The sequence below is a fragment of the Numenius arquata genome, chromosome 14 (assembly GCF_964106895.1).
Source record: "Numenius arquata chromosome 14, bNumArq3.hap1.1, whole genome shotgun sequence".
Taxonomy (NCBI): domain Eukaryota; kingdom Metazoa; phylum Chordata; class Aves; order Charadriiformes; family Scolopacidae; genus Numenius; species Numenius arquata.
The window spans coordinates 11,908,830-11,934,234 of record NC_133589.1 but is presented as its reverse complement, the minus strand read 5'-3'; the positions used below and the strand labels follow the sequence as shown (position 1 = coordinate 11,934,234).

The 25,405-nt window shown below is 40.6% G+C and overlaps 2 protein-coding genes across 2 annotated transcripts in view; both read right to left on the bottom strand.

The window, feature by feature from the left end:
- Positions 1-8,636, bottom strand: part of LOC141472004 (uncharacterized) — a 91,855-nt gene extending 83,219 nt beyond the window's left edge. Inside the window, exons 1-3 of the mRNA XM_074158756.1 lie at positions 8,576-8,636; positions 6,378-6,428; positions 4,646-4,806 (exon numbers count right to left, since the gene is read on the bottom strand). Of these exons, the coding sequence (XP_074014857.1) occupies positions 4,646-4,806; positions 6,378-6,428; positions 8,576-8,636 (273 nt within the window). The remainder of the gene's footprint in view (positions 1-4,645; positions 4,807-6,377; positions 6,429-8,575) is intronic.
- Positions 8,637-17,237: 8,601 nt separating this feature from the next.
- LITAF (lipopolysaccharide induced TNF factor) lies at positions 17,238-19,718 on the bottom strand. Its single transcript, XM_074158336.1, has 3 exons — positions 19,541-19,718; positions 18,989-19,145; positions 17,238-18,673 (listed from the first exon to the last, which is right to left on the bottom strand). The coding sequence occupies exons 1-3, from the start codon at positions 19,716-19,718 to the stop codon at positions 18,565-18,567; spliced, it is 444 nt and encodes a 147-aa protein (XP_074014437.1). The 3' UTR covers positions 17,238-18,564.
- Positions 19,719-25,405: the final 5,687 nt, after the last annotated feature.

Genomic DNA, 25,405 nt, shown 5'->3' with positions numbered 1-25,405 from the left:
CCTTTGTTGTAATAACAATTCACCAGAGACTTAAATTCTCCATTGCAGGACACTGGCTTCACCACAAAAGCCATGTAAAGGTAAATAATTTTAAAGACTTTGGTCAAACTTTATAATAGCTATGGTTTATTGATCTGTTTAACTTCACTGTGTTGTTCTGAATCAGATGATTGATGTACGCTTTTTCATTTAAGATTTTGTGGGTTTGCAGGGAAGCATTAAGTCAGAAGAGCATTTCTACTCAGAAGAAATGTAATTACATATGGGTGTCCCAAGCCTTACTGCAGAACATCTATTTAAGCACTGATATGTAGAAATAGCATGAGAATGAGGTAGTGCACATCATGCTGAAGGTCAGTCTAGAGACTACTCTTCACAACACAAGTGCAGCCATTGAGGTATCTCAGCTGCACTCACGCAAACACACAGGTGACAGAGGGGTAACTCTGGACTATTATTTCAGTGTAACACAGGAGAACTTGAGCTAAAGTATTTAAAAAAAAAAAAACCTGCCAAGAGCTCTAAGAAGCCTAATCTTAAAGTCTCCTGAAATTAACAAAAAAAGTCATGATGAATAATCATGAATAATTAATATTGTGTTTTCCCCAGAGAACAGGTAAATCACAAGCCCTGGTGTTACAACTCCTCAGAGAACTCTGCAGTACATGTCTTCTCCTCCGGTAACCAAGTAGTGGATTCCAACCCTCAACAAGAATGCAAATTATAGATAATTTCATAACATTCACTAAAAAAGCAATCAGATGACCACCACTGCCTGCTGACCAGTCACCAAGCGGCAAAAGCCTTTAGTTATTTAAAAAGGGAATAGATTCTATGTGTACAAGGACTAACAGCCACCCTAGAGCTGTTAGTCTGCAGTCTACCAGCCATCTCACCTCTTCAACGACTGCACTAGCAGTGGATGCTTGTGACGTCTGCAGGACACTGAGAATGCCTCGCTTTATGTTCAGTGCCCAGGTCTGTTCACTCCTCACAGGACAGAGCTTCAGAACTTTCCCATCATGGAAAGAAAAATGAAGATGATGCTGTTCTAGTATTTCCCTGCAATAAAATAGTTTATAGTTTTTTGGTTCAAACAGTGGCTGCAAGTCTGTTTTTGACATTAGACTCAGATTTTCTGAACAGAGCCGTTCCTCCACATGGGATCTATCTTATTCTGTATCTTCATTCTTTATAGCAAGCCTCTACTATTCATGAATTCACCCTGACCCTAAGAGCCCTTAAAAGAAAACAAACAAAAAAACCCTATCAAGATAATCACAGCATCTTCAACATGACTGTAACGCTTAATAAAGCCAACTCCTGGTACATTCTTTACAAGTAATTATACTTAATGGCAATGATTCTTGTTTAAAGTATGAGAGAAATTTCATTTTATGATTCAGGGTGCCTTTAGAATTAGTAAGCATGTCTCAGTTGCAAAGCAGCCGCATGCAGTCTATTATTCCTCTTCAGCTGTGATACAAGCAAGAACAACTGCTTTCCAATCAACCTATACCTTCCTGCTCTGCTAGGTGTACATACTTGGGCTCTATCCCAAAGTTATCCCCCAGTCTCTGTTCTCAGTCCACCCCCTGATTTCTTTTGCTATCCCAGATTGAGAGTCCAGTGTTTTCTACTTTTACAAAAGATCACTTTTTAACATTGATTTTCACTCCTAATATAATGCACTTCAATTTATTTCCCCTCTAAATGGGGAAAAATAAGCCATCAAAAGAAAGAAATCTGTGTCAGCTCCCATCCAGGGAGATACACAGTTCTTCTGCACGTTAACTGTGGAACTGACTGTTCATCTAATCAGCTGTGTCACAAAGACAATGCAAGAGAAAAACTTTTAATGCACCAACACCTGGATAAAGTCTTTCCAGGAGAAAACACTGTGCGCGTGGGATAAGGGTTTCTGAACTCCTAGGAAACTGTGGTTGCTTTTGCTACTATCTGTGGAAATTACATGCGTGTTCAGAGGACAAGCTAGACCACTGTATATTCACAATAGGCTGAGACAAATGCTAATAAGGTTCACTCGTCTGAGTAATTATTTTCAATAGCCAAGCTTCACTGAATGCTTTCTTTGCTACTTCTATTTTTTGGCTTCTCTGCAAAGAACAAAACACAACTGCTTTTACCTCTATGACAATCCTACAAATAACTTCACAGAAGATGTGCCTGTACTCTGATTTGAACTCTGAGATCACTACCCGTACTGTGGAACACAAAGCACTTCCTTATGAATATAAAAATCAATGCATTTACTCCAAACTTGATCTTTTTGACCCTTTGAATTGAGTCAATTACCTCAGTTTTCAGTGTCATTTAAAGGCTGAGAATCCAACTGGCAGGACAAAGAGGAAGATTACAACGCTGAGCTTAATCAGACAACAGAACTGGGGTTTTTTGACAACACAAGAAGCATCAGCTCTCTGGGAAAATACCAGACCTCCACAGTTTGAAGAGACCTTTTTGTATCAGCAGCTTCACTAGAGTCTATACTTTTGCAAGTCAGAGGGAAACACACTGACATATGTTATGAATGAGCTACTAAAAACAAAAACATAAAAGGAACAAAATTACATTAGGCAAATAAATGCAGTTTAAATATCCTGGAAGAAAATACCCAACGTCTTGCATGGTGAGAAAGCTCCAAACCAAGAACTTCCTAAATGCACTTCAAAACTCAAGAGTCTGTACAAGTAACAACTGCCACTTTGAGAACTAGTGAGCAATCCATACATGCTGCTAGCTGGCTAGATGCCTGATAATTTGTACCCAGAATAATTTTAATTGTCTACTCTCCAAATGTTTTTACACACAAAGGGATGAAAATTAGGTTCGAAACAACCTTTTTGAACCAAATGCCTCTTATTTTGCTGATGGTGCTAGTATCGTGATCCTTACTTGTAAAAAAAAAAAAACCCAACTAAAATTAAACAGAGTATGAAACAGAATGAAAAATGACCAGTGAAGCTGCTGCTAAGCCATATAGCTTCAAAAATCCCAAGAGCTAGACCAGATTAGTTTTTCTACCTTAGATGGTCTGTTTCCTTCAGAGGCTCCTGTCTGGATGCAAGACTTCCCTTAATCTGCACATCTTGCACCTAGGAGGAAAGATTATAGAACAACAAATATCATTGTCAATAGAAACTTGGCAACTTTGTCACATAAGGATATCTATATAGAATATCACAGACTATGAAAAAAGGCTTAGTGCTACAAGCAATACAACCACCATAGCCTCCTCTTCAGCTTGCATATCTGAGACGGTTTACAGAAATTTCTTCTACAAATAAGTTTCACTCATTATTAAATACATTTTATACAGCACTATAATCTCTCTTTCATTTCCAAGCCAGAAGCAATCATCTACTCTGGGGTACAGTAGGAGCCTGGATAAACATAAGTCCTTTCTACTCCAGTTGAGAAGCAAAATGACTATACATCTCAGTTAACTCCTGAGACTGTAGCCGGTAAAGTTCTCAGTATTCAGTAGCCATTTCATAGCTTACTTCTACTGACTTCAGAGGAGAAAATGCATACTTAAGTTAATCACAAAATTTCCTAAAGTACTTACAGTTCGGCTGTTTGTGGTAAGGAAGAACTGCTCTCAAATGGTAGATCAAAAATGGTGACGCTCTGCCTCATTTTAAGTAGAGCACAGACTGCAACTGTTAGTAATTTTGTTTCTTAGTATCCTCTACTTTTTTATTTTTTTACTGAAAAAGCATTTAAGTACATACTGTTTTGAATATCTGAGAAAGGCTCAAATTAAAGAGCTAGAAGTTGGGGAATCCAGCCACCTATATTGCCAGGCAGAAGACAGTGATTCAATCTGAAGACAGCAGCCAAATTCCCATTTTCATGTAAAATCATGGGACCACTGACCAGTTAATTTTATCCATATGGCCACGTTAGGACACAGATAAGTATCCTATTCTTTGTTGGCCTCATGTATATGTGTATATAGTACACACATGTCAACCTCCCGCAGAACCCATGAATTATCCCCTCTGTTAACCTGAAGGAAAACCAAGGCAAATGAGAGAAGTTTATTTTTCATGCTCCCCCTGCTGAAGCACTGTAGTTCTCAAACTGGCCTACCGCAGGGCTCACCCCAGGAAAAGGTCTGCAATTTGAAACTGGTCTTTTGCTCTTGTCGCTGAGAGAGAGATCTCCTGTCGAGATCAAGGGAGTGTTACAAGACTGAATTTTACACTGGGCTAGGAATGGCACCAATCCAGCACATCATTCAAGTTTCTCAAGTTCTATTAAAACACTTGTCATTTTTAAGTTATACTACAGATAAGAAAGTGCTTAAATATAAATGAAGTTCCTTTCAAAGGGACTAGCTTCATCTCCGGTTCCGCACTTCATGTGACAAAACAGTGAAACTGTGGTTCCACTTAGCACAGAAAACAATGATTTAATCTACCATTTAAAACTGGCAAATACTTAATTTGAAGCCATGTTGCCTCCAAGCAATTCTGCAACTCTAATTAGGAGATCCAGAATTGAACTGGCTTTTAATTACAAGGAAAACAAATGTTTTAAATGTAGCAGTAACCCCAAAGAAAGATACAGTTCCACGTCAGCTCATCCCAATCACTCAGATGACTATGACAATACTCACTTTCAAAACCATCTGGCAATTCCCCAGTACCTCAATGATCACTGTGCTCTCCAGAGAGATGCCACTGCTTTTGTAAATACTTCCCTGCAGGAATGTGTTGGTGACAGCTGAATACCTGTAGCTGTATCTAGCTTTTTTGGGGAAGTACGATGCACTGTGTCCTAGGAAACAAACCAAAAAATGCTTCTTTAGTTTACTAGGCTTCCCCATCCCCCTATTTTTTTCCCACTTTTCAATCTTTTGGCCACTGAAATCAGCTAAACAAAGGGATGGATATTCCAAATATTCCTTTCCCACTTGAACTTACAATTGGAAGTACTGGGTTTCTGAAGGCAGTCTGTACACTAGTGATAGCTCCTGTATGGAAGGTGAAAAGAATTCCTCTCTCTCCTATGCACATAACCTCACAATTTCCATTGAGGCAGGAATCTAATTTCCAAGAGCAGATACGGAAGTCAATGCATTTACAGCATGATGCTCTTTTAACACCTTTCAGAGAGCCGCAAATCAGGACCTTTGCAACAGCAAGATGAAAAAGATCTGCTGATGCATTCAGTGCTTTTCATGCCCATGCTATGAGCTACACGTACGCAGACAAACTAAATGATGTGTTTTTTAAGTAAAGAACTGGTTCTGAAGGCCTGCCTGAAAAGATCCAGGTTGAGGAAAAGAAAGCATGAGAAGACAATGATTATTTGTATTTGTATGAAGACATTGTAATGACCTGGCAAGTGTCCATGGGTAGCGCTATCTTCTAGCGAATATAATGTAAAATATCCTTCTGTGTGCTACATGGTATCTATATTCCTCTAATTGAATGAGATTCTCTTCTAGACCAGGTCACAAGAATTAACCCTGAAAGGAGGAGAAGGATGATGTAACAAATACAGTGTCCCTAAAAGATAAGACATCATGATACGACCTCAACTGGGCCACTGAAGTGCAGAAAAGGGAAAATGCAAATAAAATACTCTCCCTTCCCTCAGATGAAGAAGACAATGCCTAGGAAAAATGACCACTGTGGCTCCCATAATACAGAGCTTCTTTTTCTCTGCCTCACAGCAGCACTACAACACTCGAGCACTTTTAATGACAAAGCACACAGAGATGAAGCAATGTTGAACAAATGAAGGGTCTCTAAGCCTCACTGTCTTGAGTAGGCAGCTAAGAAGCCAGGGCAAGAAATCCTTGGGAGCATAACATCCATGTGTTCCCCTTGCTGGTACACTGAGAAGTACTTTTGTACATTCAAGTACCTGCTGGTAATTTAAACGAGACCCAAGTTATAAATTACACCTCAAGCCAACCAAACCTTTCCACGTCAGCTCAATATCCTGTCTTCCCATCTGTTCCTGCATTACAGAATGTAAGTTTTGTGCCTGCTTACTGAAGGATAAGGCTTTCCTCATGCCTGTTTCAGCATGAAAGGAGCTAACACTGGGTACTACTGGAAAAAAAAAAGGATACATAGCCGGGTTTTGCCCTGCACTGGTTTAGCAGTTTGCTTAGCTCCAACGTCTATGAGTTTTCTGAGTCTATACAATGGAAACTTCAGGCAGATCTGGACCTGGTAAAGCTTAGGGGAACTTCTCTGCTACTGCCATGAATGCTGATCGCTCAGGACAAGTATCCTTCTTCTGAGAACACAAAATCCCTGCTGAAGAAAAGGAATTTTTCAAATCCCTCCTTCCTTATCACATACAAGGTCTGAACACAGTCCCGTTTTACTCACCTACACACTCCGCAAAACAGGAAGCTCCATAACTTAAACTCTCCAAGGATCCTGCAATGATAATAGAAAAGCACTGAAAATTTGTGCACGGCTCAGGACAGACCCACTGCTTTTCCATTACCATGAAATAACTGAAACCCTCAAAAAAAAAAAAAATATCCATGAAAGTTTTGCTACCAAGTATACAGGAACAAGACTGCTCTCGTCCCTTTCCCCACATCTATACCACACAAGTACATACATAAAGTAATGACATGACTTAGTGTATTCATGGTGGTAGGTATGGAAATGCAACAATACCATGGATTACCAACGAAATTAAAAGAAGGGCTTATTAATCCAAGAAAGAAATACACATTTTATACACCACACTTCTTCACATTCATAGGCTTTTAACTTTATTGCAGTTAGGGAAAATTTCTAATTAGCTAAGATTTTTATTGCACATGACCACTCAAGAAATCATAAGTATTAAAGCAGAACAAGAGCAAGCTTCACTGTCCAAGAAAAACTTTTCCAGCACCATCACACTAAGGAACACATAAACATCACAACTCAAGGGTGGCAATTGGTTAAGATATCCTTTAACAATGGACAGCCTGTTCTCCAACATGACTTTCATGCAGACTTTGACAGGGAACGGATGCAGAACACACTTACTTATGGAACTGCTTCAGATTCAGATTGGCATGAACAGGGGAAACAGTTGAGGCTGCAACATACAGAGCCTCCATTCCTTCTCTTCACTCTGTACACACACATCTGCATAGTAAACTCACATTCTAATGCTCTGACGCTGAATGACATTAAATAAGCCCAGCAGAATCACATTCATCAGTTATTGCAAGTACTGCTAGACAACATAAAAGCCCATGATGAATTGTAAGAAAAAAAATCTTTTTTCCCAGAGAAGTTAAGCAACAGTGAAATTTTCAGGGTATCTATTTCCTGTGCATCACTTGCCTCTACAAGCGTGATGACTGGGCACTCAAAGGGCTAGACTTTTGAGTACATGAAACATTGAAGATTTCTTTCACCTCTGGCATCCCAATTTCTTGAGAACTTCTCTGATAAACTTGAGGTGAATTACAGAAATTTTCAGAGAGGAGCCCCATGATGCATGCATGTGAAATGCACATTGCAGGACGTGCCTTGCACTCCCTGGCACTCAACTAAACAAGTTACCCCAAGTCCTAGATATTGATAAGAACATGCACATGGCAAAATCAGTCAGATCCAAGAAAACACTTCTCAGTTTCTTTGGGGAGGGGAGAAATCATTCTTAAGTATCTAGTGGGTGAGGTAAGAAAGTGGACCAGGCTACCAAGATCACCCTTTTCTTTTACACAGTAGAAAAAGGTAGTGTTAAGTTAATAGCTTCTAACAAAGAAATCAGTACAACTTATTGAAGAACTTTAAAATAAATATGTAAGACAAACTTGGAAAATTCACCTCTGTTATGTAGCATCAGATTTTTCAGATACTGAGCACGCCTCTCCAGCACCACATTTAAGAGCTCTCTCAGCTCTCATCCGTGTGGATGCCCAAATGCTGTGCTCAGAATTTTTAAATGTGCTTATCACAGACAGATAGCGTGGCTGAGCACCCTGGACAATCAGGCACTTTGTTAACTTTGTGAAGGTGCCTAAATTTAGAGTTTCTGCTCTTTGTTCTTTTTACATTTAAAATTTTCTTCCATAATTTATTTTGGCTCTAGAAACAGCATGCACTTATTTTTTTTCAGTTGAAGAGAGTAACAAAGGACCACACCGTTGACATTTCATGATCTATTTGTGCTTTTCAGAATCCCTCATCTGTCAAATACCAAAGTGAGTACAATTTTAGAACATGGTACTAACATGCTAGTTTCAGCTGAGATAATGAATCGACTGGCACAATCTCACTATTTCTGTTGCTTTTCCTAGAAACGCTAAAGGAAGATCCACTATTTAAGTGCACTCTTTATAAGTAGGGAGCCCTCCCACCTGCCCAGTACCACCCAGAGAGCTCAGTAAAGCGAATTGCTACACTGCACTGAAAATCAAGACAAAGCTGCTACAAGAATTACTGCAAACTTACAAGTAATAACACAATTTGCAACATCTCAGAAGTTTTGCTGGTGAGATCACTCCTTAAACAGAAATATTTTCCATTGAGAGAAATCAATCTTAGGAGAGGAAAAAGTTTCTTCTACTTACTCCCTGAAGCTCCTGCCACAACAGCACAAAGTAAAATGATGGTGTGCAGCTCCATGGCCATCGAAATCACCTCCTCAGCCCAGAAGATAAAAAAACCACATCAGTTCTCCTCTCAAAGGCACCTCTGAGGGAGGCAGTAAAGAAAATATCCTTCACAAAGCAGGAGCTCACTATTTCAACTCCCCTCGCCCAGCCAGAGGAGGGGCTCTGGCAGGGCAGCCTGCAGAGGGGAGGGTGTGCGTGCGTAGTAAGGGGAGAGACAGACATACATAAACATTTATCCAATCTCTAACAGCATTTCAGCCTTTTTACAAAAAAAAAAAAAAGGAGAAAAGCTAACCTATTCGAAATTCCACAAAACTGCAAGGAAAATAAATTAAGTATACAGCATCACAACAAAGCAAATGCTCAGAACAATTCCTCACAGTAAGTTTAAAATAAAGAAATAATTTTTAAAATGACCCTAGCAATCATTTCCTGATGATTAATCAACGAAAAAGCACGCAGGATGAAAGCAAAAGCTTTGGGGATGAATGCAAGGTGTTTCCATCGGGAGCAAGCAAGCTCACGTGAGGCAGATCATCCCTTCAGTCAAAGTCCCAAACCTAAGATGGGTGAAATTGTATGTAAATAACACACAAAACCACTAAACTACGTTCCTTCTGGTAGCAATGAGGTTTTTACAATACGTCAGTCATAGGTCTTCCAGGGTTCACTGAACTTGTGATAAAGACCTTCCACTCCTGCTTGAGGGAGAGTCACCATCTACCCCCTGTCCTACCGACTCCTTCTCCTAGAACTGGGGCTCTGTCACACGCCTTCCCCAGCAGCCCTTGGCCACATTTCCTCTCCACACCTAACAGGAGCAGTGATTGCTTACACCACGAAGGCACCCTCAAAACTCAGCTACGCTTGCAAGCCAGACCTTCTGAGGGAACCTGCTGTGCACAGACAAAGATTTATTTTCTCCTGCTGCCGTAAAGACTCTCTGGTTTACCCCAAGCTACTGTTTGCTTCAAACCAGACTCACAAATCGAAATAATCAACGATAACAATCCCAGCCACTACTCTCCTCCGCTAAGCTTGTGTTGTCACAGTCTCTTGCCTGAACTTACTTTATCCATCAGGTAACATTTGCTCAGTTCAAAATGCTTATGAATTTTACTTAAAAAGCAACTTCTCACATATGCTTTGCATAGATCAATAACCAAAGAAGGGGAGAGAGCAAGTCAAGTCTAAAGAGTTAATAAAATACTCCATGACAAAAGCTTGCCCCCTCTATCAACATCCCAGATGTACCAAATGCCAAACTCCACAACAGCTGAGGTCTTAAACTGGATTTTAAAAAAAAAAAAAAAAACAAACCAAAAAAACTTACAGATTTCATACAGTGGCTTGGATTTCCTATGATCAAGCCACAGAAGCAACTGAAAAAACCTTCTTCAATCTCCCCTGTGATTTTTCAGAATATTTTAATTTTGAAACTGTTTCAGAGATTTCACTATGGAAATCTTGCGACTTACTGGGTTTGTGATTTTTATCTGCTGAGTTACTCAGTCTTGTATTCATTCTAATGATTCATTTTAAGATTGCAGCTTATCTGGGCATAGTACGTGCTCTGTAAATCATCCTGCAGTCATTCAGCTCTTGGCCTACTATCAGCAATAAGAATAGAAGTAGGTAAGTTAATAGCTGGGCATGAATATAAAAACACAATGAATTTACTGGAAAATTGCTATATTGTGACAATTCTTTTCTTGAATCACTACTATTGCCCATTCTCCACAGTAGGCTGACTTTTAACTGTTTATATAGTAAGATTTTTCAACATATTTCACATAGTTATTGCAAAATATCATAAAAGCATAAAACTTATACTGTATTCAGTGGGAATATCAAAATTGGAATTAGAGGGAATTTCTGCCTCATCATGGCTCTCCTAAGAACCACACAGCCAAATAACAACAAATTACAAGCAGTGTTTGTGTGCTGAGCATTTGTAGCCCTACCCATACATTAACAAATTTGGCACTTTACAGGAAGTTTTCCACTTAGTTTATGTTAGTCTCATGGATGGCACCAGTGTCCAGAGTCAGCAGAGTACATAAACAGGTGCTTAATTTTAAGCATAAGCCCACCCCAAAAATTAAGCATGTGCTTAAATCTGAATGCTTTCTTGGAACAAGGCTGTTTTATTAGTCATTTCATCCCCTACTCAAACACCAGAAGCTCCTTCAGAAACCCTTCTGTCCCTAAATAGCTAGACTTCCCTTAGAGCACTGTGGGCATGTTTCTCATTTAAAAAAAAATAAAATTACATTTTCTTGTTCAGCTACATTTTTAATTTTTCACCCAGAATAATTCATGCAGGTCACGGGCAACTCCTCTCCCACAAGGAAGGAGCTTTAGGAAAGAGGGAGACCAGGAATGGTTGTATGAACTCTGCTGAGAGACAGTCTGTGCCCAAAGTCCCTGAAACAAAGCAGGGTCTAACCAGATGGACGAAATGTGTCAGCTCTGTTCACAAGACTGCAGCACACTAGATCTGGGGATGCCTCAGAACTGCTGCACGCATGTAGACCAACACCACTGCACATATGTCTTGTCACGTGGCGAGTCTTTCCAAGAGGTTACACAAAGGGCATCACACTCTGAAAATCAGACTCTTCTGATGAGCTTTTCGATAAGGTGCCAGTGTCTAGTAAAAGATGTGTTTTATAGCTTTAAGACAAATATTTAGCTACAGATATTAGCATTTCAATCACAATTTCTAGAGTAGCAACATTTTCACGCAAAAATAGCTGGTGTGTCCTAGAAAGGTTCTCTTCGAGGATCAGCAAACAAACTTTCTCAAAAGATTCAAGAGGGAGCAACAGTTTTCATTTCTAAACATTGGTCATTAATGCAATTATATATACACAAGCAATATTGTTAGGTGTAAAGGATCACATAAAGGCAGACACACAACACATGCTTGAGCAGAATTAAGAGAAATTCAAATGCCTGTAAGAACAGAGCAGCAGCTATTCAGAACTTTCCATCAGAAGACACCAGTGATCCCAGTGTCTGAGAACTGGACAGGTCCAGCTTCAGGCATCAGCACGACCAGAGCGAAGCTGAGACTCTCCCTTCCTGATACCAAGCTGAGGATCAACAGCCAGGAATAACACTGGGAGCCACAGATTGAATACTGATATAGAAGATCGATGCAAAATAAGAGATATGGTGAATTTTTATGTAAAAACATTAATTATGGAATGGGCTACGTGTCAACCCACAGGTCAGGCTCACATTCAAACTCTGATTCAGGCTGTGAGCCCAAGGTATGTTATATATGGAAAGGCCTGCTGGAACAGAGAAGCTCAAGGATTTGGGCTTTGGCTTGGAGAAAGAAAATATAATTCAATGCTACCTAGTAACTGCATCTAATTTTCTATTTTGTTCCAATTGTCTTGCTCTGTTTTGTCAGGTACAGCTGTAAATCTCACTTTCCAAAATAATCGAACTTGCATTTTAATTTCAAGCTTTAACTTTGCGGCTTCCCAGTTCTTAGGGAAGAAACTATATTAATAAAACCAAAGCAAAATATCTTACTGCAGGTGTATGAGCACACCCAAGAATTTATAAATCTGAGCTTGCTTCAATCTTGACAATTTCATACATCAAAGAACAAAGAAACTCACAAACAAACTCCAGGGTCTTTTTTGTCAAAAATATTTCAAATAGCTTTTTTCAGTATATCACAGATTTGGGGCCCTTTGCATTGAAACTTCTATGCTAGAAATTAAACGTCTGATTTGCAGTAGACTCTTAAATGCATGCTGAAGCCAAATCTTTAAGATAAAACACAGCATAACATTAGTGTCCTGTGCACTTAGCTAATTTCACTCATTTGAGGAGCCGGTAAGTGCAAGATGCAGTCCAACACTGAAAAACAAGCTCAACATTTTTTAAGCGTTTTTTTTCCCTACCTCCCCCCAGATAAGATTTTTCTGAAAAAAATTAATCCACCACCCCCAGAACAGGCAAAGAATCTCCCAAAGAGAAATATCCACCGTGGTGCTGCCCTACGGAATCTTACAATATTGGAGAAAATCAGGCACGTGTGCTGCAAAGACACTGGGTTAACAACACACAGGAGATCAATACTGGCGGTAAGTCTGAGAAAAGTATTAATTCACTTTAATGGATATTGTACTCAAGGTTGCAAAATTAATCAAAAATACCATCTAGCAGACAAGAGAGTAAGGATGCCCATGGACATCTGGAAACTCTACATTAGTATTGTCAAGAAAATCTGAGCTTTAACAAGGCCTCACAAGGTCTTTTAAATTAATATTACTACAAGGTCCCCTTTAACCCCAACAGCCAAAGGCAGGTGCAAAGTGCCCCGGGCCGTGCCACAAAATGGCGCCTCCAAGCGCCAACACCTGCACACGCCGCCCGAGATGGCGGCAGGGGCTGCTGCAGCCCCCCGAGCCCCCAGCGCCCGCCCGCCGACCTGCTCTTACAACGGCTCGCTCTCTTGACAGATTTTACCAGTTCTGCACCCCAAAATGAGCCTTGAGAACCCCGACGAGAGCCCCGCCGCACCTACCGCCGCCGGAGCAGGCCCGCGGCCGGGGGAGGCCCTCACAGAACGGATCCCTTCCCGGAGCAGGGCTTCGGGGAAAGGGTTCCAAAGACATTATTTCCCTGGGGAAGAAAAAAAAAAAAGCCCCAAAACGGAGAAGCACTTTGAGACACGTACATTTTTCAGGCCGTTTGCTAAGAAGAAACGAAGCGATGAAGGGGCGAACCGCCTTCCCCTGGGCTCTGGCAGCGCTGGGCGGCGGCGGTCCCACTCCACACAACCTCCTCGACGGGCGGACCCCTACGGCGGCCCTCACCTGGCGCCGGGGAAGCCGACAGACCTGCCGTGGGAAGGACGCGGGAAGGCCGCGCTGGGGCTGAGGCGGCCCGGCCCGGGACGCGGTCCCGCGGCCGCCCTCCCACACGGGCCGCAGCCCCCGGCCCTGCCCCGAGCCGCAGCGAGGACCGCACGGTGGGGCTGCAGCCCCCGCGGAACCCGCCGCCGAAAAGCACCAAAAACGGGGATCTTGCCCACCTGGGAACTTTCGTACAGCGAGCTGCCGAGAGACAGAGCGGGCCGGGCAGGCTCTGCCATCCCCCCTCCCGCCCAGGCCAGGAGAAAGGCCTCGTGACAGTAGAAAGGGCTTCAGGCTTCGTGGAACAGGAGATGGAAACTGTTCTGGGCTTGTGTCTCCCTCCGCCCCCCCAATGCTTTTGTGTAGTCCCCGTTGTCACGCGCACGTGCCCCAGGGCTGTGGATCCTGGAGCAGAGTGTGCCGTGCATGGCAGCGCCTGCCTTGGAAGGGACATTTAAGATCAACGAGTCCAACCACACACCTAACGCTGCCAAAACCGCCACTAAACCGTGTCCCTCAGCCCCACGCCTACCCGTCTTTTAAATACCTCTAGGGAGGGTGGCTCAACCACTTCCCTGGGCAGCCTGTTCCAATGCTTGATAGCCCTTTTGATGAAGAAATTTCTCCTAATATCCAATCTGAACCTCCCCTGGCGCAACCTGAGGCCATTTCCTCTTGTCCCATTGCCTGTGACTTGGGAGAAGCGACCGATCCCCCCTCACTACATCCTCCTTTCAGGCAGTTGTAGAGAGCAACAAGGTCTCCCCTTGGCCTCTCTTTCTTCAGGCTGAACAACCCCAGTTCCCTCAGCTGCTCCTCATAAGACTTGTGCTCCAGACCCCTCTAGCAATAAAGCAATAATCCTCTGGAGCTCATTGAAGCAGCACTTCTTTTTTCCTTTTTTTTTTTTTTCTTTTTTTTTTCTTGGTTGCAAAGACCAAGATGTTGCATGAAGCAAAACATCCAACCACAAAAGGACTTTCAAAAAGCCTCCTACTCACTCTTGGTTTATTCTAGACTTGTGCTTGACTACTTTTAGTATCTCCAAACCACACAGCCACCTGTTCAAACAGACTCTAGATTTTCAGGTTCTTTAAAAAAAATTAAAAAATATTTGTATCAGTAAATCAATTGTAAGTGGTAATAAGAAGCACTTCCTTTGAAATCAGCAGATTTCAGAACATGCACCTTTTGGTGTCCTGATTTGAGAAAGTAGTAAGACACTCATCAGAGAATTTATTTGCACTGGATTCACATCCAGCACATCATACACAAGGGTATTCACCTCACAAAAAGACATTAAAAGCCATCCTAAAGATAATTAATTTGTATCACGTTGCAGGATCTTATAAAGAAAATGGGAACACAAAGTTTAATTTGCAATAAAATACAATTCACCTGAACTATAAACACTTCACACCTTTGTCACAGTGCTTCTACTTCTTGGTTTTTATTCCCAGTATGACAGTGTATACTCCATTACTCACCTTTTGCTGCTCCGTTAGGAAGAATAATTAGCTGGGTTTGAGTACACAAATCACAACTCGTTTCTTCAAAAAAGAACTTGTGGTTAGACTGCCAGAAGTGCTTTCACAAACGCTGCAATAAATAGCAGCTTTCTGAAACCACTCTGCTCTTGCTTAACAACTCGCTCTTGTAAGGCTATCAGCTGCTTTTTACTTGTTTTAACAGCTTTTCTTTTGGATCCTCTTTCCATGACAAAACAAATTTTATTTCCTTCTGGCTCCAGCCTCATCAGAATTAACTAAGTTTGAACATTGCGCAACTTCTGTCAATTAAACATAGAACGCAAATGGAAATAACACTGTCAAAGCGTAACAGAAAGCAATGTCATCCTGGAAAGTTAATGAAGGTGGGAGTAGGGGAAGGCTTCACCCAAAATTCTCATTCGAGGCTGGAGGATTTCAGACGGCCTACGCCCCTTCCTCGGCTATTTGTAGAAACCGCATGAGCACATGACGTCAGCACACCACTTCTCTATCTATCCAAAGAGGAAAAACTATTTGTTCACAACTCTACTTGCTTATTAACAAATTAACCAAAGAGTTGCTTAATAAAAATAGTATGTATCAATGCATTAGAACAAAATTGTTTAAGGTATTAATCTTGCCTTCCTATATTTTCTGTGCCTCACAAAAAAAAAAAAAAAAAGAAAAAAAGAAAGAAAAAAGTGCTTCAGCCATTAAAAAAAGCAAGGTATTCTCACATGATTAATAGGGATTCTTTCCAACTGAGCATCATGATATTTGATATCTATTCTCTCCCTGCTGGTCACAGGTATGTAAAAGCGTATCCATATCTATGTGTTTAGTTGTACTGCAAGTGAAAGGTTTACCCAAAGATTTAACTGAAAAAAATATTTAAAGGGCCCGAGTTGCAGGAAAACAACACATTTTCAGATGTGGCTTTGTGTGTAAACAGTTGGTTTGCAGGCCAGAGAATGCCATTTATCAGAGACCTGGCCCAAGTGAGACTCTGAAAAATTTCACCCTCTAATTATATTTCTTGACTTAGTTTTAACATTTCAGCCATTCCTGTGTTTGGAAACATTCCAAATGTTATAGTTTTCCAATTACAAGCACTAGATACAAAAGACAAAGTTTTTATTTTAAATATTATCAGTCGTAAAAACAAACAGTAACTTCAACGTAATCAAACACAATGCACTTTCACACAAAGCAAGTTATATCCTGCATTTGTCTGTCTAAAATAAGTTTAGCAAAGCAAGTTACTTTGGTGCATTCTGTAGATAATTCCATACACAAGAGAACAAACATAGGCTTTGTATTTAAGGAAATTTAAGTATAGAAGGGGCAGCAGAAACTTTTGCAGAATGCTTAATTAGATGGAATAGCTGCCAACACTATGTCTCCTATTCTCAATCCATACAGGGAATTTAAAGACATGCAATGGACTGTGCCCATAAAACAAAACAAAGAAAACCCCACATAATTACTTTTTTGGTCAGTGTTCTTCTGCATCCTGGTGCCACCACCTCAGATTTTCCAACCATCACTTTGCAGGGAAAACGGGACCTAAGGGAGTAACAATTTGAAGACTTGCCAAATGAATATACAGCAGGATTATCCAGGCCAGACTGACATGGGTACTAAAACAACTAAAAATCCTCCCCACCATGCAAGCAAACATCAAGTTTGGGAACAGCGCATGCTCCACTGCTTCCTCCTGTCTTGCTATGATAATAAACTGACAAGAACTACATTTTCTGTGAAATCCAGTGGGGGGAAATATTCCTCAACAGTAACGCTCGTGACTTGTGTAGGTTAGAACCACTGCCTGTCACATCAGAACAGAACATTCCATGGAGCTTCACCCAGCCCTTCAAGAACATGGAAAGTGTTACGGTGCTGCAGCAGACGACACACACAAGACAGTGCCACATCATTAACACAAAAGCTACAAAACTACCAACTTTTTACCTCCATCATTCTCTTGCCAGTTAGCAGCTACTGATGTAAATTCTTATGGTACAGGGAGACATGATCAGAAAGCTTTTCCAAATGCATAAGGAAGCTCTTAAACCACTTGCAGATGGACCCACAATCAGCAGCAGTTTCCAAAAACTAATTAACACCAGGCCTAGAGGTTGTATTTGTGGTCCACAAAACTCCTGGATTTCAAATGTGAAGTGTTGAAAGACTTTTGAAAAGTTAACTTATACCAAATATTTACAGAAGGCACATTCAGCAAGAACAGTAAATGCAATAATTTTTATTTGTATTTATTTTAGCATTTTACTTTTACAGAGATTAATACAGTGCTAGCATCATAGCCTTGTTCAATCACCTGTCTGCCTTTTCTAGACAGGTATCATTCAAATACATCAAGATGTTACTTAGACCAAGTCTGCTGCTTATGACATGGTAAAATACTTCAACCTTTAGAGCCTCATTCCCTAATTTTTTGTGATCATCGTCTTAAAGAAGCATATCCATCTTAAGTTTCTGAAAACAGAACTTCTCTCCCATTTAGAAAAATCATTTAAAAAAAAAAAATCAGAGTACAAGTCTAAATAATCATGAGAGAAACTTCTTAACAAACATGTTACTTTCTTAATGAAGAAACAGTAATTAACAAACAGATCAACAAGCCCGGGTCCGGTATCTGTGTTTTACAGGTGGAATTCAAGCCTTACGGTAAGGCTGAGCTCTGTTTATGATTTATCAGTTGACTTATGTAAAGATACAAGGAAGTTTTCCAATGCTATAACCAAGGCTCCACTGGGCTGGAGAGAACACTTCACAGACTCATAAAGCAGCAGTAAAAAGAACCCAACCAACTAAAATTCACTGAACAAATATCTATTAAAAATTCCTGTAGGAAAATCTTTACTGCAGAGCAGAGATATGACTGGACTCGAAACTGGCAAGGAAATTCAGGTACTAGATTGAATCAGCATTAATGCACAATAACCTGAGCTGTCCATTTGGTAAATCAGCTTCCATGAAGGAAGAAGCCTTTAGGTTTGGTTCTCTTTCAACTAAGAAAGTTTTAAAGTGAATTTTAGTGCTCGTGAAAAGATGCCAACAAATCAATTCTCTTGTCAAAGTGGGGCACCTGTCTCAGAGGCAAGCAGCTCCCTGCCAGTTTGTAAACAGTGCTGTTGCAAAAGCATCAACATCGACCATGAGACTATTATATGGGTCTCCACAGACATTGTCCTCTTGGTCTGTGCCGAGACTGTAAGCAAGCACACCAGTGTGCAACATCATTGAGACAAGATCAACCGAAGAACATCACCAACCAGTTTTACATAAAGCAGAAAAGGAAAAAATTTAGTTGCTATCAGCTGGTGCTGGACTGAGTGGCCCGTAAAGATTACATGTATTTTTTACAGACCTAAATCAGAATCTGCTCAAGCAAATTCTTATTCAAACAATCTAGCAATAAACATTACTTTTGATTGGTTTCCAGTGACAGAATGCATAGAAACAACCAGAAGTCTCCGTGAAGCTTCAGAAAGGTCTTGTAGAGGTGTTAACCAACTTCAACAATCAATTATCAGTGTTCAAACACTGCCTATAAGCGTTTGTAAGAACCAATAAGAGCTCCACATTTTGGACAGCTGTGATCCACATCCTTTAGGGCATCAATGCAGAAGGGAATTAAGCAGCAGCCGGCTATACACCTGCAAAGAAAAACAAACAAACAATCTGCGTTACATACACAAGAAGGTAAAAATATATTTCCTGCAAAAGCCATCAGTAAAACTGGTGCCATGAAGCTACAGTAAGAACACACATGGCTATGGAGCACATCACTCTAGTGTACTAGAGCTGCTTTAAGGTTGTACAAGACAAATGCAGATGTAGGCCATTCAAACCATAAAGGGTCAGGTCAGACAGAACAAGGGAGCAGCAAACCTGAGAACTTCTTTTATAGCTCTAAGGAATAATGATCATGTAAGAAGACAGAAATAAAGTGCAAATTGGAATCAACCTACCCCAGCAGGCAGAGGCCACCACATGACAGCCAAGTCAAAGCTCCGGAGTCATACGAGAGACGTGTCACTATCATCTGGTTACAGGAGGGGCAGCACATCTGAACTGGGCGGTCATAAAATACTACTGGTTGCTGCACATACACTGTCTGAACTGTAACTGAGCAGAGAAACATGCTGTTTACTCAATGGATAAATAAGAAAAAAGGATAGTTAATCAACTTCCTCTGAGCTAGAGCCAGCTATTACTCTGAAATATTTGAGGCTCAGAGCAATGAAATGCACAATGATAAAGAGAAATCATCACAGTATTTCCTAATGCAGAAATACACTGTTAAGAATAAGGCTGCATTAGAAACTGCAGAAAGACAAATGATGTTATTGATACTAGTTCACACTGAAGGATTCCGAAGAATTGATTCACCTCATTCCCTTTGAAAATATTTTCTGGAAGCGCCTGCGAACCACAATCTTTCATCTTCTGCACAGCACCTATCACGCACAGCCACTTGAGACCTCCTTAACATGAGGTAGGGCAGAGTTTTTGAGGCTTACCGGGGTTATTCACTGCTGCAGGCTGTCCCATGTATGGGGGAGGGTTCATTCCCTTCCCATCTGGTTTCTGGCCATGTTCTGGGACAGGATAGGGGTGAGGATAGCTCACATTGATTCCTATTGTTTCCTCATAAGAAGGTGGTGCAGATGGGACAGGGGCACCACTCGGAGCAGACATTGTATCTAAAATATAATATAGAGAAAGTTATAACAAAAGACATCGAGGGCAAGTGACAACTAATTAGGCTCTATTCAGACAGAAAGCAAGAAGATAACTAGAGTAAAATGCACCTTTTACCAGCGTAAAATTTATTGACTGGTATTTGTTTCTGATAGTATTAACCTCGATTTCATTGTTGTTGTTGCTTCTTTCCCTTTTCCTTTTCACAGGGTAGCTTTTGCACTTTTTTACACCACCAATTCTTCCTTTATAAATTAAAAATCCTACAACAGGGACATGGGGCATCTTTACTAGCATCCTAAGCTATCTGGCAGTTTCTCCCAATTCTCCAAGAATAGTATTTCAGATTCCTCTCGTTCTCCTGAAAGAAAATAATCAAAGAGTATGATAGGCCACATAGTAGTCGCTAACTAACATAAGTCTGATTTGTGGTGAAGCTCAAATATTTAAAAAAGACTATATATCTCTGCTGTTATTTGAAATTTTAAAAAGTTTGTATTGAAGGAAAAAGAAGCCCCAAACAATTAAGTACGTCCAAGTCAAAGCTTTTACAACTCTCAAATATGTCTAAGGTTGCCAATTTTGCTGCTTACCAAAGTTTCAATGAGTTTGTGAATATAACTTTCCTCCACCGGTTGTTATTTCATAACAGAGTGTAAGAATGCTAACCACTACCTTTTCCCAAAGTGGAAAGAAATGATTGCAATTTCAATGCAGACTTCCTCTCTTTCTCCCTGCCTACCCAGTTCCCATTCTCTGCCCTCCAGTTCCTTTGTTCAACAAACTCTCACAGCATGAATGCTGATTAAGCATCTCCCTTTTTCTCTTCCTCCTAAGGACCATCCGACAGCTCCCCGAGAACCACATTCCATTCTCTGTTGATGCATATTCGATCCCTCTGTATACATGCAAGCCGTTTCACTCAGTACCATCTGGGAGGAGAAACCTGTATGCAGAATATTAATTCTATATTCTTACAGTAATATAGAAGTTATAATTAATTATAGCACTCGTATGAATAAAAGGAGTAAGATAAATTGCACTGATGAGGGGGGAAAAAAGAAAAAAAAGTATGTTAAGAAATAAAAATACTCACAATAATATAGCACTACTTTCAAAGCTTGTTGCTTTGAAAACAGCAGCTTGCTGAATGTATGCAATGTCTTGTGGTGTGAGACACCAGGTATCCTAAACTCAACTATTCCCATCACTGCTCGTATCACATCTTGGGACACCACCGCATTGCATAGTAATAACAGGACCTAAACATACACAACTTAGCTAACTTGGTAGTCTCATGCTTCAGAGAAGTATTTGCAAGGTTCACAACCCAACTTCCTTTTCTACCTTATACCAAAATGACACCTCCTCCCAAAAATAAACCCAAGAGGAATGTGGTTAAGTGCAGACATGAGCTCATTGAAGGCTGAACATTAAAGATCAAAGTTCAGATCTGGTTAAACTCTCAAGGCCAACCAGTGAACAATCCTTTACCTCACAAGCTACGCTGTGGATTTTTACAATCCAGGAAGTATGCTTTAACTTGTTGCCCAATATGCAGAGTCATTATACAGAAGGACAAGCAAAAGAAGAGTGAAGAATCAAAGAGAGTAACATTGTCCATGAAGACCTTGCTGGCTTTCTGGCCCAGAAGACAATGTGGGGAGGAGGACGACAAACACCAAAAAAACCCAAGAACCTCATCATAAAACCTGGCTACTCCTTAAAATTGTTAAATTGCCTTTGGGGAATTTAGTTCCTGAGTAAATGGAAGATTAGAATTTCTTTCACACTGAAATCCATACGTACACACAGCAGACAGTGGAGGAACAACAGTCAGAGGAGAACCAACCTACAACTCTTGTGCAACGACCAAGTGCACAATAGTTTCCCCCACAGTGGCCTGAATATTCCTTTTACTTTTAAGCTGGAACGATTACGGTATCAGAGAATTTAGTATTCCAAAGCAGAGAAAACTATTGTGAACTATGCATCTACAACCGCCTTCTCCCAGATTACCTCATCCTATTCTGTTTATGTATGCGGATGAAATACAGAATTAATTTGCTCTTTTCAGTATACTGTAGTGCTTAAAAGCACCAGTTTAACGACCAAATGCATCAACAAGATTCAATGCAGGAAAGAACGTAGCTAGTTTGTGCACAGATCTGGAACTTTTCCACTGAAAAAAGATCTTCTCATCACCATTTCAAGACATTTGTGTAACAGCTACCCTGAGGTCAAAGCATCCTGGACTTCTAAATTAACATATATAGGCCTACTATTAGGGACCTATGAAAGAACTGCATAACAACCCCCCCTTTTCCTTTGGTCTCCTAAAATCTGGCTTTTTGTACTGTTTAAAACGCATGCCTTTCCACCTATCACCCAATAAATATATCAGTTCTTCTGAATGAAGAACACGAACACTTTGGAAGCCAGACTGCAGAGAGGGACCCAGCAGATCTACCAGACCAGAAGCTGACAGTGCCATGAAAACGGCACACACCATGCAGGGGTGTGTAAGCAAAACCAGTATCTATATGACAGCTGAAAAAGTTCTGCTGATCTGGGAAAGTCCCCATGGGAGTACAGTATTTAAGAAACAAATGAGTGAACAGATGCCAAAGAAAAGCAGCAAGAATAACCAAAGGCTAGAAAAGAGGACTTTTGAGTAAAAACCAAAGAAATTGAGTTTCCTTAGTTTCAAAAGGCCAGAAAGAATAATGCAGACAGACATGTAGCAATGAAGAACTGAACAGACTCCTCTGAGTGTAAACTTGAAGGAAAACTGTAAGAAAAACTTTAAACTAATAAGCTTTACACTCTGTCTATTAATAAGGCTACTCAAGCACTACATAAATTGACAAATGTTGTGACACCTTCCCTCCTGAAAGTTTTAAGACAGTTACATATCAGAAATTATATGTCATTCAGCATTAAGTGAATTAGAGAACCTCTTCACATCCCTTCCAACTTAATTTTCTATTATTTCAACACTTGCTTTTGAAAATAAATGCAATGCCTTTTAATTGTAAACATCTGCTTTTCTGTATGTTTCAGGAAGTGGGATACTACATCTTCTGAAGAAAGTAAGGCCCAATCCTGAACAAACTGCTTGCAAACCATGCTCCTGCCCCTAGAGATCATTGCAAGACTGGTCTAGAACTAACTGAAAATCACCTTAAGGCACCAATAGACTTTCCATAGTTTCCATTTGCACTTTGCTCTCTGCAAATAGGTACAGAGCAGCTTAGAACTTTAACCATAGTGCGTTTTATGGATACATTCTTACATAAAATAGTACTGATACAGACATGTTGGGAAGAGCAACTAATGCATAATGCCTGGTTACAAGGAGGAGAAAAGATTAATATTACAAACCAACCCCAAATCATATAAAAAGTGATACAGAATCTTAAGCCTCCATATAGGATAGGGAAGACTTGAATTTCTAACACCTTAAGCTGTACCCAGCTACTTAAGAAACAGCAGCAATTTACTAACTGAAAGATGAACAGGCACAAAGGCAAGTTGATGGCAGAAGCAGAAACTGAGCTCACAAGTTTTATCTTCTTAAAGCAGACTCTCAAATGCTGCTCCCAAATAATTCAAAAGGGAAGACTCCTCGGTGACAGGTACCTGACTGCAAGAAAAGACAAAGGATAAGACGGGTAACAGGGAAGTCAAATACACCAAAAAGTTATCTGGAGGTAGCAAATATGCAAACCATTATTAGGCAACATTAAAGCTATCTCAAACCAGGATATGCAAACATTGAAAGACCAACAAGCACACTAAATGCAAGACTGGGCCTTTTATGCTGATACATAAGAAGTTTCCATTCACATCTGGAAGTTTCAGATCCAAACGCCACTAAGCACAGAGAAGTGAGCAATTCTAGCTTCTGTTCCCACACTCTCACTACTGATTTGCTTTGAGTCTTTAGAAATGCATGTGGTCAGACAACAACCAATGACTCCAGCTACCCATCCCACATCATTCTTCTGCTCTTCATAAAAAAAAATCTCTTGTATTCCAGGTGCACAACGGTAAGGTGGACATTGACTCACCGTGCCCAGCTGCACTCTGACTTTGGGCAGATGAGTCACTAGACTCCAGAGAAGAATTAATAAAGCAGCAAAAGCACCAGCTCCCTCCTCCAGATTTTTCTTTTTTGTTCATTCGCTCAAGAAAAAGAAAGACGCGTACTTAGAGCTGCGAGCACTCTTCTCAGCCCAAATCATTTCCTTCATAAGCACATACTGGAACAACATTGGCATGGAACAAAGCACCCTTCCAGTTCATTCCTTTCTGCAGAGGTCTATTGCTCTACGTACAGAAGAAAGCTGGCATAAAGGCAGGAAAAAGGCTGGTAAAAGCCACAGCATTCACAAACCACTCTATTCAAATGAAACCAGATTAGTTACTTATGCTAGCCAGAGAAACCAGGAAGACAAGTAACAAACTACCAACAGACCGATGCATGAATCCCCTTCTCTCCAACGGAGAGTGCAGCACGGCTCTGTCACTTCTACAACTGCACTAAAGCCACATGAATTTTGGGGAATGGAAGCCTTTTGAAATTATTGAATACTTAAAAAAACACCCAATGGTGTGCAGCAGTTTTTGCAGGGTTTTGCATTTTGCTAGTTGTATTTGCTATTGTTGCATTTCAGCTAATTCAAACACCACCTCCCCACCCCCCCACCGCCACCCACATTAATTCCTAAACTCTAACTCTGTGCAGCCATCTAAAACCAGAATCAGGGTCTGCATTTTCTCCCTACCCAAACTGCCCATTTTAATTCGGCCAGAGAATTTGCAGGCTGTTCTTGAAAAAAAGGATACTACCTGGCTAAACTTTCATTTTGTCTTGCTATTGGAGAAAGTGAATTAAGTAATTAGAACTGCTAGAGTAACTTATCTGAAGAACTTACTAACCCAGCGTTCATTATAAAGCCAACATTCTTACAGCCTTCTATCATGGGCTTCAGGGTTTGTATCTGACTAAAATCATCTTGATTTACTTGATTTAGTAAAACTTTGACTTGAAACTAGCAGTATGCTCAGAGGCAGCAACACACTGCAGAAGGATTTAGCAGGGTTATATCTCATCAGAGAAGACAACTATCTAATAATAATGTTTACATAATTAATTAAAATATAGGCTATGACCTACATAGTTTTTAAAAATAGCTACACAGCATTCCTCAGTACACCCTCCCACAACATGGGTTTGTAAAAAGTTGGGCAACTTCTTCAGAATGTTAATTGAAATATCAAACTGTAAAACCTGGTGTAGGTGAGAAAGACTCTTACTCTGACCTTCCTCATCAAGATGCATACAGGCATTACAGGGAAAATAAGAACGAACGTATGTTTATCGCAGTCCAGAAGCTACACCCTGTGATAACCTATACCTGCTACATCTGCCAGATCATACACATTCACACATTAACTTACGCTGTTGTCTGTTCTAGAAAGGGAAATGCATTCAAGATTCCTTCCTCCCGAGGGGCAGATTTACTAACATTAGGACGCCATTATCTGTGTCATACTCCCAAAATTAGAAACGGCAAAGCTACAGGGCTGTGGTCATCTTCCCCTTCCCTCCTCACGCTCCATTCACGACGCAGACCAGTCAGGCTCAGAGTCTGGCTCATATGCCTTTCATGCATCTT

Coding starts and splice junctions, on each gene's coding strand:
- LITAF (XM_074158336.1), bottom strand. CDS start 19,718: ATGTCTGCTCCGAGTGGTGCCCCTGTCCCATCTGCACCACCTTCTTAT. Junction 19,146..19,540: donor TGCAGCAGTGAATAACCCCG/GTAAGCCTCAAA, acceptor TTCTCTGCTCAG/TTACAGTTCAGACAGTGTAT. Junction 18,674..18,988: donor GGTGGCCTCTGCCTGCTGGG/GTAGGTTGATTC, acceptor TTTTCTTTGCAG/GTGTATAGCCGGCTGCTGCT.